This window comes from Oryx dammah, unplaced genomic scaffold (genome assembly GCF_014754425.2).
Source record: "Oryx dammah isolate SB20612 unplaced genomic scaffold, SCBI_Odam_1.1 HiC_scaffold_25, whole genome shotgun sequence".
Taxonomy (NCBI): Eukaryota; Metazoa; Chordata; class Mammalia; order Artiodactyla; family Bovidae; genus Oryx; species Oryx dammah.
Window position 1 is genome coordinate 97,060,420 of NW_024070209.1, and position 13,288 is coordinate 97,073,707.

At 59.9% G+C, this 13,288-nt stretch overlaps 2 protein-coding genes across 7 annotated transcripts in view; one reads left to right on the forward strand and one right to left on the reverse strand.

The window, feature by feature from the left end:
* The window catches only part of LRSAM1 (leucine rich repeat and sterile alpha motif containing 1), a 34,097-nt gene extending 24,274 nt beyond the window's left edge, over positions 1-9,823 (forward strand). For 4 of the 6 annotated variants that reach the window (XM_040225177.1, XM_040225176.1, XM_040225181.1 and 1 more), the window contains 7 exons: positions 1,458-1,538; positions 2,940-3,035; positions 4,322-4,420; positions 5,064-5,195; positions 6,443-6,524; positions 8,059-8,195; positions 9,110-9,823. In XM_040225177.1, the coding sequence (XP_040081111.1) occupies positions 1,458-1,538; positions 2,940-3,035; positions 4,322-4,420; positions 5,064-5,195; positions 6,443-6,524; positions 8,059-8,195; positions 9,110-9,235 (753 nt within the window). In that variant the 3' untranslated portion in view covers positions 9,236-9,823. The remainder of the gene's footprint in view (positions 1-1,457; positions 1,539-2,939; positions 3,036-4,321; positions 4,421-5,063; positions 5,196-6,442; positions 6,525-8,058; positions 8,196-9,109) is intronic. The other 2 variants (XM_040225180.1, XM_040225179.1) reach the window with 1 other exon arrangement.
* Positions 9,824-11,600: 1,777 nt separating this feature from the next.
* NIBAN2 (niban apoptosis regulator 2) overlaps positions 11,601-13,288 on the reverse strand; it is a 54,694-nt gene continuing 53,006 nt past the window's right edge. Inside the window, exon 14 of the mRNA XM_040225175.1 lies at positions 11,601-13,274. Within this exon, the coding sequence (XP_040081109.1) occupies positions 12,691-13,274 (584 nt within the window). The 3' untranslated portion in view covers positions 11,601-12,690. The remainder of the gene's footprint in view (positions 13,275-13,288) is intronic.

Below are 13,288 nucleotides of genomic sequence, written 5' to 3' on the forward strand. Positions count from 1 at the left end.
CTACCCGGGGCGTCACCTACCCGGGGCGTCACCTACCCGGGGCGTCAGCTGCTCGGGGCGTCAGCTGCTCGGGGCGTCACCTGCTCGGGGCGTCTGGAGGTGCCTGGGACGGCACTGTGGATGCTGGCTGGTGGGACCTGTGCCTGCTGCTTGTCATGATGCCCAGGGCTGAGGGAGGGAGAGCCTGACCCCTGGGCAGCCCCACGCTGACCAGCCCCAGGCAGGACCCCTCAGCCGGCTCGAACCGCAGCGTCCTGAGGCCCGGATGGAGGAGCTGGGACAGGTGACGCCCCACCTGGGTGGGTGGAGCCTGGGGTGTGCTCTCGCTTGGCCTCCGCTGCTGAACCCCAGGTGACCTTGGGCGAACCCTCACCCAGCGGGGCTGTCTGGCTCACTGCGCTCCCTAGGCAGGTGGCAGGGTGGCTGGAGACAAGCGAGCTTTCAGGCTACGGGACGCATATCACGTCGTATTCAGCACACTTTCAATTTCACATTTTGCATGGTTTTTTTTTTTTCCTTCTTCTTTTTCTTCTTTTCTATTTTGGCCAAAACCAACTTACCTTTTTATTTCCCCTTTAATTTCAACCCCACATTGCCGGACATGAATCTCATTCCTCTGACCAGGGGTTGGTGCGGTCATAGGGGCAAAGGTCACAGGTCATAGGCACAGAGTAGAGAAGTCACTGGCTGTGGGGGTCTGACCCCCAGGACTAAAAGACCCCACTCACACCCTGGAGGTATGTGGTGATCCCCTAGACAGTCTCATTATGGGTGGTTCTGACCCACCAGGCCAGCTGTTCCCCTGGAGACCACAAGCAGGGACAACCTCAAGGAAAAGGCATACGCATTTACATGCTGTGAGTCCTTGCACAAGTTACTTAATATCTCTGAGCCTTGGTTTCCTTGTCTGTGAAATGGAGGCAATAATACCTCCAACAGCAGAGGAAAAGCAATAGAAAAGACGCGTAAAAAGTGCGCAGCACAGTCCTAGCGTGTGCCGTCTCAATAAATGACAGCGACTATATTATTGTTACTGTAATCCAGTTCCTTCCGCTCCCCTCCGCTCTCCTCTGTGGACAGCTGTCTAGAGGAAGCAAGAGAACTGGACTGGCAAGAGGCTCTGAGAATTCCAGGTCTGTTCTTCACTCTGGCCCGCACCTTGAAGGAAGCCCCTTCATCCCACGCACCTTGATGGGCACCCCCTCTGGGCTGGCCCTGTGCCCGGCTTTTGATCAGCAGTTCTGGCCAGGATAAACACTCAGCCCCGTGAGATAATGAATTCTGTTTAAAGCCCTGCTGATAAGGTTTACCAGGTTCTCAGCCCGCTTCGTTCCAGAGCCTCCCCCTGCCCCCCCCAGAAAGGATTCTTAGGTCCGCTTGGCCATCCAGGAGCAGCGGCGCAGGACGGAACCATGGTTAATGTGAATTAAAAAACCCCTGTCTCATCTTCTGTTTAGATTAAGTTAATAGAAACTGAGTTATTGCAGCTGACACAGCTGGAGTTAAAGAGGAAATCCCTGGACACAGAGGCACTGCAGGTATGTTTAGGGCCCCCTGGCCTGCCCTGCCCCCCCACTCCACCCCCACTGATGAGGCCTCCCGCTGGTGCCCCCACCCCTCTCAGCTGCCCTCCTGCAGACAAGGCGGTGATGCTGGAGGATGCCGCGACCCCGGAAGGCTCATGCGGGCCCAGCGCAGGCCCAGGTTAGGGGTGGGTCAACTTGTTGCTAGGCAGGAAGGTCAGAGGAAGGAGGGTTTCATTGCCAAGGCTCACCAGGCTGCATCTCCATCTCTGTGTTGTCTTTGTTTTGGAGCCCGGTCGCTACTGAGCTCCCTGCCTCTCTCAAGCCATGCTTCTGGGGCACTGGTTCTCACAGCTAACACCCCGGACGGGACAGCATTCTTGGTATCACCAGGATGTTTGGAGGAAAGGAACCATGTCACTCCTGCAGGCAGCTCCTCTGATCTCTGGCCCTTGCTGTGTGCCCTGGGCCAGGAGGGGAAGAGGGGCGGAGGGATGGCCCTTTCCCTGTTCTGTGCTTCAGTCTCCCCAGGCCTTCACAGAGGGGCTGGGTCCACGGTGTGAGAGGGCATGTGCCCCGTGCCCGGCTTTCGAGCAGAGCCTTCTGTCTGTCCCTGTCCCTGTGTCTGTCCTCAGCGGACAAGTTTTTGTTTATCCCATGGGCTTCTCAATGCAGAAGAGAGCTAGGGTCTGGAGTCCTGGTCACAGGTCTGCCACTGTGTGACCTTAGGTAGGTTGCCTCCCCTCCCCAGGCCTTCAGGTTGCCCCTGCATAAAATAGAAGCAGTCTTCTAGACCCAGCCTGTGTCATGGAGCCATCAGAGATCGGTGGGACAGGCCTCAGCCATGCAGAGGTTAGGGGCGCTCAACCCCCAACATAACCACCGTGCTTGGTGGGTGTCTATCTCCTGCCTGTTGGAGCTGTGGGGCTCCCATTTTGGGGGTCTCCATGGGATATTCCAAGAGGAAGAGAGGAGTGGAGCGTGGACATAGACTGGGTTCTCTGGGGTATGCCCGTTCCTCCATGCTGGCTGGCGTGGGCTCCTCACCCCCCTTGCCCTTTGCTTCTGCCCAGGTGCTCTGTAGTCAGTGAGCTGGAAGTCAAGGTCCCTGCCGCTTGTCATTTCCTTTGTTTGGTGTTTCTCATCACTGCACTGTCATTGGCCACTAGATCCCATGCCTGGCCTTACCCCCCCACCCCCACCCTGGGGAAGGGAGGTGCAGGCTGGGGAGAAGGGCACCTCCACTCTCCTCCCTGGTCCTCAGCCTGAGATCAGGGACAGAGCCTTGATGGGAGTCAGGCCTACTGCAGCTCCCAGCTGAGAACCAGCTGGAGGGGTGTCCTGCCGCTGCACCATAGGGACCTCGGGGCCGGGGAGCTGTGAGCTCCCAGCACTGGCCACGGTCTTCTGTCGCAGGAGATGATCTCGGAGCAGCGCTGGGCCTTGAGTTCGCTGCTCCAGCAGCTGCTCAAGGAGAAGACGCAGCGAGAAGAGGAGCTCCGGGAGATCCTGGTACGTGTGGCATCCATGTCGTGCACGGGGTTGCTTTCTCTCTGCACTCACACTGTTCTTAGACCTACGTTGTGCGCTGGGTTGCTTTCCCTCCAAGCCCACTGTTCTTAGAAACTGTTCTTAGAAACACTTCGTTATCCTAGACATCCCCTGGGCTCCACCGTGGGCCAGGCCCTGTGCCGGGAACAGATAACAGCGAGGCCATTCTCTTCCCGAGGCCAGTCTCTTCCCGAGCCCCGCACGAGCCCGGGTGGTACGTTTGTGCCATTGGGCACAGACCACGTTAACGTGTGCTATGCACGGCCAGTCTTGTCGTGGCCAGGCTCCCACCCACAGGGACCTTGGGGACTCGCTGTCCACTGCAGCAGGACGTGACCATCAGGGTCACAGGCTCCCGAAGAGAGGTGTGTCCACAGTCCAGAGAGGGCCAGGCCAGAAAAGGGGAGTGTCACTTAGCTAGATCCAAGAGGAGCCGCCCAGGGAGCTGGGCTGCCCAAGTTGCAGTCCCATGGCCCAGCGTGCAGCCGCGGTCCTGGCTGGGCGGCTTTGTGGCTCAGCACAGGCTCCAAGCTGGGTCTGAACCTGGCTCTGACTCGGGGCGGCCCTTGGCTCTTGGGCCGGCTGCTAATCACTCTGCCAGTCGCTCAGTCTCCTCACCTGTGACGTCGAGACTGCTTCACAGAGTTGTGAGAACTGAGTAAAACGGCATCTCCCAGCGCACAGCAGCCTGGCACCAAGCGCCCTGATGGTCTTGCTGCTGCTGTTGCTGCGTTTACTTCTCCGTCCCCAGCACCTAGAATAGTGCCTGAGTGATGGGGTGGAGGAATCAGTGTGAATAGCTAACTTCCTTGTGCATCTGTCTCTGTGCCCATGTCCTGTGTGGACACCCCTCTCTCCTGTTCTCAATGCTCCGGCTTTGTGGGTGAAGGTGGACAAAGTGCCCTCCGGAAGCTGAGTTACCCCTAGCATCCCAGTTCTCCCCCTGCTGGCACCGAGAGGACGCGCAGAGCCTCCCGGGGGGAGGAGACAGCTGCCTACTGCTTTGGTTTTCCCACAGGGAGATGAGAAGGTGTCTCCCCTCCAAGTCATGATGCCCGGGGCGGCGGGGGGCAGGGGCGCCAGATGTCAGCTGCCCAGGTTCCTACAGATGAAACAGTGAGACTTAGTGGAGAGGGATGTTCTTGGTAAAACACCAGGTCCATCCACATGCCGTTCACAGCCACCCGTGCCATCAGCGTTTCTATTCACTGACTCGTAACTAACAGTGTCTGCTTCCTTCTTGGCAGACGGAGTTAGAAGCCCAAAGCGAAACCAAACAGGAGAATTACTGGCTGATTCAGTATCAGCGGCTCTTGAACCAGAAACCCTTGTCCTTGAAGCTGCAGGTGAGAGTTGCGGGCGCGCCTACCCCACAGGAGCCCTGGGCCCTGGCAGCACCAACTCGCTGATCTGTCTGGTGGAATTCCCTTCCCATCTCTGGTGACCGGTGCACCGGGGCCTGTCCTCGGCCTGGGCAGGCACAGAAATGGTGGGGGCGGCATTGGTTCTGGGGGCGGGAAGACAGTTCCTGCCGGGTGGAGCCCGCTGTGTGCTCACCACTGCAGGGGCTCGGACAGGACAGGGGTGGTCCCTTCCCCCTCCTCACATGCCCTTTTTTTTTTTTTTTTTTTTTAATAAAAATGGAGCCTCAACAGTAGTGTTCTCCAGCCCCGGGTGTGTAGATTTCCTTGTGTGTCTGGATCTGATGACGTAGCATCTGGGTGATTTCATTTGCTTCAACAGTCCCCCTCCTCGGTGGGCACTTAGGTTGCTGGCTTTGTCAGATTTACCGCGTGGCAGTGAACCAGCTGCTTCATGCCTCTGTCTCTGTGCCCTTACATAGCCGTCTCGGTAGGAAAAGTCCCAAGAATACATTTTACCTGTTGCGTTACGTGTATCTGAACTCTTCGTGTGCTGTTGTAAGTCACAGCCTTGTGGTTCTTCCCCGTCTGTGGTGCACTGGGCTTCCCCCACGGGTGTGTCTTGCAGGAAGAAGGCTTGGAGCGCCCGCTGGTGGCCCTTCTGGTGGAGCTGTCGGCCGAACACTACCTGCCTATCTTCGCCCACCACCGCCTCTCACTGGCCATGCTGAGCCGGATGGGCCCTGCGGACCTGGCCAAGGTGGACCGCGGCGGCCACTTGGGGGAGGCTAGGGAGGCGGGCAGGGCCCTGACCCGATGGCCAAGGGGGACTTGATCTTCACGCAGTTCTTGGCAAGGCTTGCTGTCTGCACATGACTTGGGGCCGCCTTGCTCCCAGCAGGCCAGGACACCTGCCCCGTCTGCCCCGTCACCTGGCTACAAAAGCCAGAGCTGCAGGTGCTGCGGACCCCAGATTGTCCCCTCCGCCAGCCCCTGTCAGATGGGATCTTCACATCATAGGCTAGGCAGGTCCTTGGAGGTCATCTGGACCGTCCCTTCCCCACACTCTGGGCTGACAGTTCTATTGGCAGCCCTGCCTGCACCTGGTACACTCTGTGTGAATCCATTTACTCTTCAGAAGAGACAAATACTGACTCTGGCAAGCACTTAACAGTGTTTGACACTGTTGAGCGTGTCTTACATATAAGCATGTTTTAGATAAACATCTAAGCGTGTTTTACATATAAATTCATCAAATCCTCATAATAATCTGGGCTTCCCAGGTAGCACAGTGGTAAAGAATCTGCCTGCCAGTGCAGGAGACACAAGAATGTGGGTTCAATCCCTGGGTCAGGAAGCTCCCTTGAAGAAGGAAATGGCAACCCACTTCAGCATTCTTGCCTGGAAAATCCATGGACGGAGGAGCCCAGCCAGCTGCGGTCCATGGACTCACAAAGAGCACACACACAATAACCCGGGCAGGCAGGTACGGTCATCGTCATTTTTCAGGTGAGGACATGGAGACACAGCAAGGTGGCAGCTTGCCTGAGGTCACATGGCGGAGCCACGCCCAGCCCAGGGGCCGTGCTGTCGGCCACTCTGCTGAACTGCCTGGTCCCTTGACAGAGGCAGACGCAGACACCGGGGCTCAGGAGGACTACGTGGGCCATGTTGCCCAAGTTCAGGAGCGCTTGCCCTGGAGGCTGAGGGACTGAGCGTCTAGTGTGGCCACTTTGCAGCAGTCCAGCCTCGGTGTGAACCACTTGACTGCGTAAACAGACAGCCCACCGCTGTCGGCCCAGCCCCTGCACTTGCTGGACTGGGGCTGTCACCAGTGCTAGTTTCCCTGTCCTTCTGCCACACTGATGGCTGGGCCGGTCAGCCTCCATGTGTCTAGTCAAAGGTGCCAGCAGTCAGGGAGGAGGCGGTCCTGGCGGCTCTGTGCTGCGCCACAGGCCCCCTGCCCAGCCGTGCCCAGGCCCTGACCCACCCCCTTGGTTCTCACAGATGGGCGTCTCGGAGGCCGGCCTGCAGCACGAGATCCTGCGCAGAGCCCAGGAGCTGCTGGACGCGGCCAGGACCCAGCCAGGTACCGACGCCTAGCCTCTCCTAGCAGAGCCCTTACGCGGGGGCGTGGCTGGAGCATCACCTCTTTCCCTTTCAGGACGAGTAGGGCCATTTCCAACCCCTGCCAGTCCTTAAGCTCACCTCCTAAAGGAGCCATTTATAAATGGGAAAAAATAGGCCCCAAAATGGAAAACATGAGCTTTTCCTACGGTGGTGGAGGGACCCTCCTGGCTTCCCTAAACCCACCCTACTGACATCAGGAACCACGTACTCAGGGTCCCTGGAGTAGCGGGAGAAACCCGCCAGACCCAGTGCCCACAGGTGCCCAGCACTGTGCACAGGGCAGGTGTGTGTGTGGACAGAGATGTGTGTGGTGTGGACTGGGAGTTGGGGAGGAGCTGTGGCTGAGTGGGGGCAGGAGGGACTGTGGGTGGGGTTAGGGGTGTGGGGAGTAGTCAGGGTCTTCTGCCTGCCGAGCAGGACAGGTGTCAGGCATTTGACACGATCACCGTGTCAGGCCTCCTCTGTGCAGCCCCACGGGGTGGGCGCCACTGCTGCCCTCCTTTGAGGGATGAGGAAACTGAGGCAGAGAGGTTAACCCTAACCCTGAGGGCTTCTCCCTGACCGTGGCCGCCCTCCAGGGAGGGGCCAGGGTGGGACAGCTCCTTCTTAGCTCAGGGGCAGCAGATCCTCAGGCATCTTCCTGACAGATCTCCAAATCCCAGGACTCAACATATGTTCCATGAAATAGAGATGTGCCTCCCCCCGCGCCTACAGCGGTGGTTTGCGGGGCACCATGAGGCCCCTAGAAGGTCTAGGGGGTTGTGACAAGCTTTAAAAAAAAAAGAAATCCTAAGGTTTTTTTTCCCAGTTATCAGAAATACTACTTGTAATTTAAACCACAGACTAATTGAACAACATGTGCTGTGAGGGGAGGGGGCTCAGAGATGAAGAGACTCGGGTGTCACTGGTGCACGTGGTGTGATGAGAGATGGATTCTCACGTCCTGCTTCGGGCGCTTGGGGCCCGGGCAGAGGATGCTGACTTAGGGCCCGGGCAGAGGATGCTGACTTGGGGCAGAGCAGTGGGTGTGCTGGGGTCTCTCCCAGGGCAGGGCGCGCAGCCTTGAGAGCTATTTAGTCCTTTCCCTGCTCCTCTGGGTCCCCTGTGCCTGGGCCCCTGGTGGAGAATCTGCGCTCAAGGTCAGGCACCCGCCAGAGCCCCTCACCCAGGGTTCCTGGCCTGGCGGCCCCACCACCAGGTGGCCCTCTGGCCTTCGGCAAGCAGCTTTCCCTCCCTGATTTCTCATCTGTGACGGTGGCAGGGTAGCCCAGAGGGGTTCAGGGTGTGTTAGGGGTGAGAGGACTCGGTTGCACAGGGTCCTGGCCCTCCCACTTTATAGATGGGGAATGAGGCTCAGCACAGAGAAACAAGAGGGTGTGTGGGAGCACCCCCCCCCCAACCTCCAGCTCTCTGTCCACTTAAGGCAGGCTGGGCCAGGGAGGGACGGGGTCAGAGAGTCAGAACCCTGGCTCAGCCTCTGTCTTTCCCCACAGAGCTGCTGAAGCCACCCGAGGGCGGGGTCCTGCCCACAGCCCCTGAGGAGCTGCCTGAAGCAGTGAGACCCTCGGCTCCCCCCGCAGAGCTGCTGGAGGTACAGACCTCAGAGTGTGTGGTGTGCCTGGAACGGGAGGTAAGTCTAGGGGTGACGGGCCCAACCCCTGGGGCCACCATCCCCCCGCACCCGCCTGTCCAGCACCTGCCACCCTCTCAGGCATGGGTGATTCATTCTGCAGAGAGTTTAAAAATATGTTGTGTTCATTAGAAATTTTGGAAAATACAGGAAATTAAAATGACCCATGATCCCAAGACTCAAAACATGAGCAATACTGACAGCATTTGCTGGGCCTTTTTTCTTTTTTTTTTTACAGAAGAGTTTTTTAAATTCATGCAGGGAAATTTCCCAAGTCATTAAATATCAACAAAATTTTCTCTGGAGAGGTTTTTTTCAAAAACTCTTAGTTTTAAAAACAAAACTAACAGCTGTTATAAAAAATTAAACAACATAGCATATAAAATAAACCCCTGTTCCCTCCACCATGATCCTACTTAGCAAAGGCCACATGTTAACAGTTTGATTACCCTGTGGTCTTTGCTGGCCCTGGAGAATGCCATGATACGGGGGCTGGGGAGGACTTGGTTATGAATTTAACCAAACCCCTGCTCTGGGCCCCAGAGATGGCTTCCTGTCTCTCCTAAAAAGAGGAAGTGCAGAGGCAAAGCATGGACATGTCCACGGCTTGTGAACCATAAGGTTGGGGTCATTTTGAGGCAAAGTGCATAAAAATCCCTAAATTGGGAGCAACCTGCACATCCTCTAACAGCAGGGCTGGTGAGACAGGCAATGGACCACCCTCCCCCCAACCCCAGATGGCTGCTACAGAGGGCAGGGGCATGGAGCGTGTCCTGGGAGGGCGGTGGGATCCTGTGACGGACGGGGAATGGAGTCTGACGACCGTGTGGTCAGATCTTCAGGGGGAAGGATGAGGGGCCGGGGCACCGGCCGGGGTGGGGCCCTGACGTCCCCACGCTGCCCGCAACCCCCAGGCCCAGGTGATCTTCCTCAACTGCGGCCACGTCTGCTGCTGCCAGCCGTGCTCCCAGCCCCTGCGCACCTGCCCGCTGTGCCGCCAGGACATCGCCCAGCGCCTCCGCATCTACCACAGCAGCTGAGCGCCGGCCTCGGCCACCCTCGGGCCCGGGGCTCCACTCCCTCCTGTTCCCCATGGGCTGGTCTGGCCCCCCCAGCCCCGTCCTGGGCCAGGCTGAGACAGGAGCGTTCCTGCCCAAGGACGGAGCAGTTTAAGTCCTGTAGAGGGAGTGGGGGGACCCCTCGCAGCAGGGCCACAGGGTCTGGGGTGGGAGCAGCTACAGCCACACCACCTCTGAGCCAGCACTGAGGGTCCCAGCTGCCCGCGGCGGTCACAGCCCCTCCTGGAGCCTCGGTTTCCTCCTCAGGGGAACCCGGGCAGTGCCGTCCCACTCGGCAGGGGTGGTGGGAGCCCTGGCCCAGGGTAGGGGTGGCCGCTGTGGCCTGTCCTGGGATCAACTGGCCAGGAGGTGTTCAGAGCAGGTCTGGTGCCCTGGGCAACATCAGCCCCTCCTGGCCTCCCTCCCTGCTTTCCCCCACCCCGCTCCGCCCCGAGCTCTGGGCCCCTCTGCTCCATAGACCTGCACCTCCTCTCCCCACGCAGCTCAGGAGCAGACCCTGAGCTTCAAAGACCTGAAGCAGGAACGTCAATAAACCCATCTCCAGCCTGCTCCTCCTGAGTCGTCACTGGGCCCTGGTGGAGCCCAGGGAGGGGGGAAGTGGGGGTGAGGTGTGTGAATTTACCCACACCTCCTTTTTGCAGGTGGAGAGACTAGGCTCAGGAGGAGACAGACTTGGAAAGTCCTCAGAGCAGATGGGGCCGTGTGGACCACTTTGTGTGCTGTGTAACCATTACCCCAGACCAGGGGGCCCGGGGCCCTGCAACCAGGACAGAAGCATCTTGACTCCGAACCCGTGCAGTTGTGCAGGTCTCTCGCTGCACAAGTCTAGAGGGAGCCGTGCTCCTGGTGCTTGCAGCAGAGCTGAACTTGGTCGTGCATTTTGGGGCAGATCGTTTTGAGCCAAGGGCAGCTTTCTCTCTGGGCTAGAGGCAGGCCTGCTGGGGCGCCTGCTCTGCCTCCAGGTAACTCGGACCCTGGCCAGCCTTCCAACCCTATGGCCCCACCTGTTCAGTGAGGGACAGTAGGAGGCCCGGACCCAGGCCGGTGGCCACCAGGGGGCACTGCGGGCTCATCCCAGGCCCCGCGTGAGAGCTGGTGGGACGCAGGGCCAGGCCCTCTCCCTGCCTTGCTGGGCTGGTCAGTCCTGTGGCTGAAACAGGTAACAGCCCCTTGTGGACCGAGTCCTGCTTTCCAGGTCCCCCACACATACACACACCCTCCTGAGCTCCGCTCAGCTAAAAGGGGAGATGGCGGCCCGAGATGGGCAGGGCCACGTTGCAGAGCAGGGCATTTGGCAGGTCTCCTTGAAAGCCTTACGAGGCCCCTTTTTATAGGTGAGCAGTCTGAGGCTGGGTTTGATGACTTGCCAAAGTCAACAGCAAAAAAAAAAACCCTGCTGAACCCCCGTTTTCTCATTTCTGCCCTTGTTGACAGAACTTTGGCCACTGGCCACCGTCCCCCAAGGTGCCTACCCAACGGGTAGCCTGTCCCCACCAGCTGGCGGCGGGGGGGTGTCTCCATGACCCAGAACTTCTGCCCAGGCTCCCCGCGCCCCCAGGCCTCAGTTTACACACTGGTGTGATGATGGTGCCCATCCCCCGGAGGTTACCTCGTCCTGCAGGTAACGCGCACAGCCCGCGGTAAGTACTCTGGAGTGCTCGCCTTGTGAGCAGGAGTCTTAAACACTGGCATCACTGTTTGGATCCAGTGTGAGCCCACCCACTATGGCCATAAAGGAGCTGCCCTCCCCGTTGCCCGAAGCTGCCAGAGGCCCACCCTGCACAGACCCCCAGCAGAGGAAGCTGTCTGAGCTGCCATCAGGCTAGTCACCTACCTGCTGTGCCCCTCCTCACCGAGTCTCAGTTGTCTCCTCTGGAAAATGGGTTCATAGGAGAACTCTGGTCACGTGCACCTGTAAGCAACGAGCCCCGAAAGTCAAGGTGCAGAGGCCCGTCTCCAGCCCAGGTCTCCCACCCAGCCAGCATCACACATGGGCCACTGGCTTTAAATAAAGCACTTTATTGATTAGTAGAAGCTTAAACAGTTTGCATAATATTTTCAATACAATATCTGGGAAGGATGATTGGAAAGTCCCAAGAGAAGGCACCAGAGGAGAGCGTCTTCAGACGGAATGTATTGGTGGAAGAGGTTAGTTCGGCGTTGAGACTGGGGCTGCGGGGGACTCGAAGGGGGTCCCTGAGCACCAGCCAGCGCCGCACATCCCATGAGTCCCAGGCCCTGGCCCAGGAAACAGATCCAGGGGATGGGAGATGCAGGGCTGGGGGGCGGGGGGCGGCGGTGAGGACCCTGAAGGAGTAGGTTTCTGTCCTGTCTGCCCTCCCTTCAAAGCAGAAGAGAGGGCCTGGGAAAACCAGGTGGCCCCAGCCCCTGGGGATGACTGCGACTTAACGTTCACCCTCAGGAACAAGGAGCGGAGGGGCAGGGAACAGCAGGGCCATATGAATAGTCCTGGAGTTGTCAGGGTGCGGTGCGTTAGAGCCCCAGCCTCCCCAAATGCTCGTGGTGTCCTGCGGCGCCACGGCCCCTCCCGAGCCCCACCAGCTCCTTCGAGGGACGGCGTGTACCTTGGAAGCGGCCCACGGAGAAGACAGCGTCCACACCCGCCCAGCCCTGCCACTGAGCAATGTCCCCATCCCCAGCCCAGCCGGACAGAGGGACTCCTAGAGACCAGACGCCAGCAAGTAGAGGCGAGCAGAGGCTCAGCTTCCAGCAACCCCCCAAGTGCACCCCGCCCACCCCGCCAGCAGTACCTCTGCAGAGGTCACCCCTCCTTCCCTCAGACACGTCCTTGCCCCAGACCAGCACATTCCAGGCTGTTCCTGTTCCCACCCCACCTCGAGAGGCAGCCCTCCCCCAGAACCCCCCCCCCAGCCTCAAGACCCCCTCCTTGCACGTCCCTTCACCTGGGGTGGGAGAGCCAGGCCAGAGTTCACTCCAAAACTGGCCTCAGGGGCCCAGAGATGGGCCTCGGCGCTCAGGTCTCCTGGTTCTAACAGGCCCCCTCAGTGATGGGGGAAGCCAGGCGGTGGACGCAGCTCTCACCGCCCTCCTTCCACAGATGGCAAGACCCACGAGGGGAACGGGCCGCAGAGGCAGGCAGGCAGGGAGGGCGGACTCGGAGCCAGGGCCACCGAGTGCTCCCAGCCCCCCTCCCCCCAGGAGCAGGAAAGCCACGATCATCCCACAGAAGAGAAAACAGAGCAACCAAGTGTGACCAAACCCATAAAGTGACTCAAGTGGGCCCATCCCTGCCCAGCCCCCTTGGTGCCACACCAGCCCTGCCCCCGCGCCGCCCGGAAGGCACAGATCCCGTGCTCCCTGCCCAGAGCCAAGCCAGGGCCCCGGAGGGAGTGGCCCACGTGCTGTGTCCAACAGAGGCTCCGGGGGCGACCAGCCTAGAACTCGGTCTGCACCCCGGCACTGTCCTCGGTGGTGGTGTGGATTGGGGGGCGGCCACCCGGGCCAGACACCTGCTCGCCGGTCTCCTGGTCGCTGGGCTTGGGAGGCTCGAGGCCCACGAGCTTTTCGGATGGGAGCTGCCGGAGGGGTGAGGCGGGTGGTGAGGTGGCCTCGGGGGCCAGCCCGGGCTGGGGGCTCTCCTGCACGGGGGCCCCGTTGAGCAGGGGGCCGGCCAGCGGGGGGCTCTCAGCCCGCAGATCCCCGGCCAGCAGGCCGCGGAGCTCGGTGACGCTGTCCGGGGACGAGGGTGATGGCGGCTCAGGGGCAGCCTCGAAGGGCAGCCCCGCGTCCTCGTCCTGGACCACGGACACCACCTGCTTGGCACGCCGGCGCCTTTCCGAGACGGGGGCTGCTTCCTGGACGCCGGGGTCCCCGCCACCACCACCGCTGCCCCCATACTCCTCGCCCCAGTCGATGGGCGCGCCCTCGGCCAGCAGGTGCAGGTTGGGGTCGCTGTTGTGCATGACCACGCTGTCCCGGTACAGGTTGTGTTTCCTCTGCACGGCGGCCTCCTTCACGGCTGCGGGGCAGGAA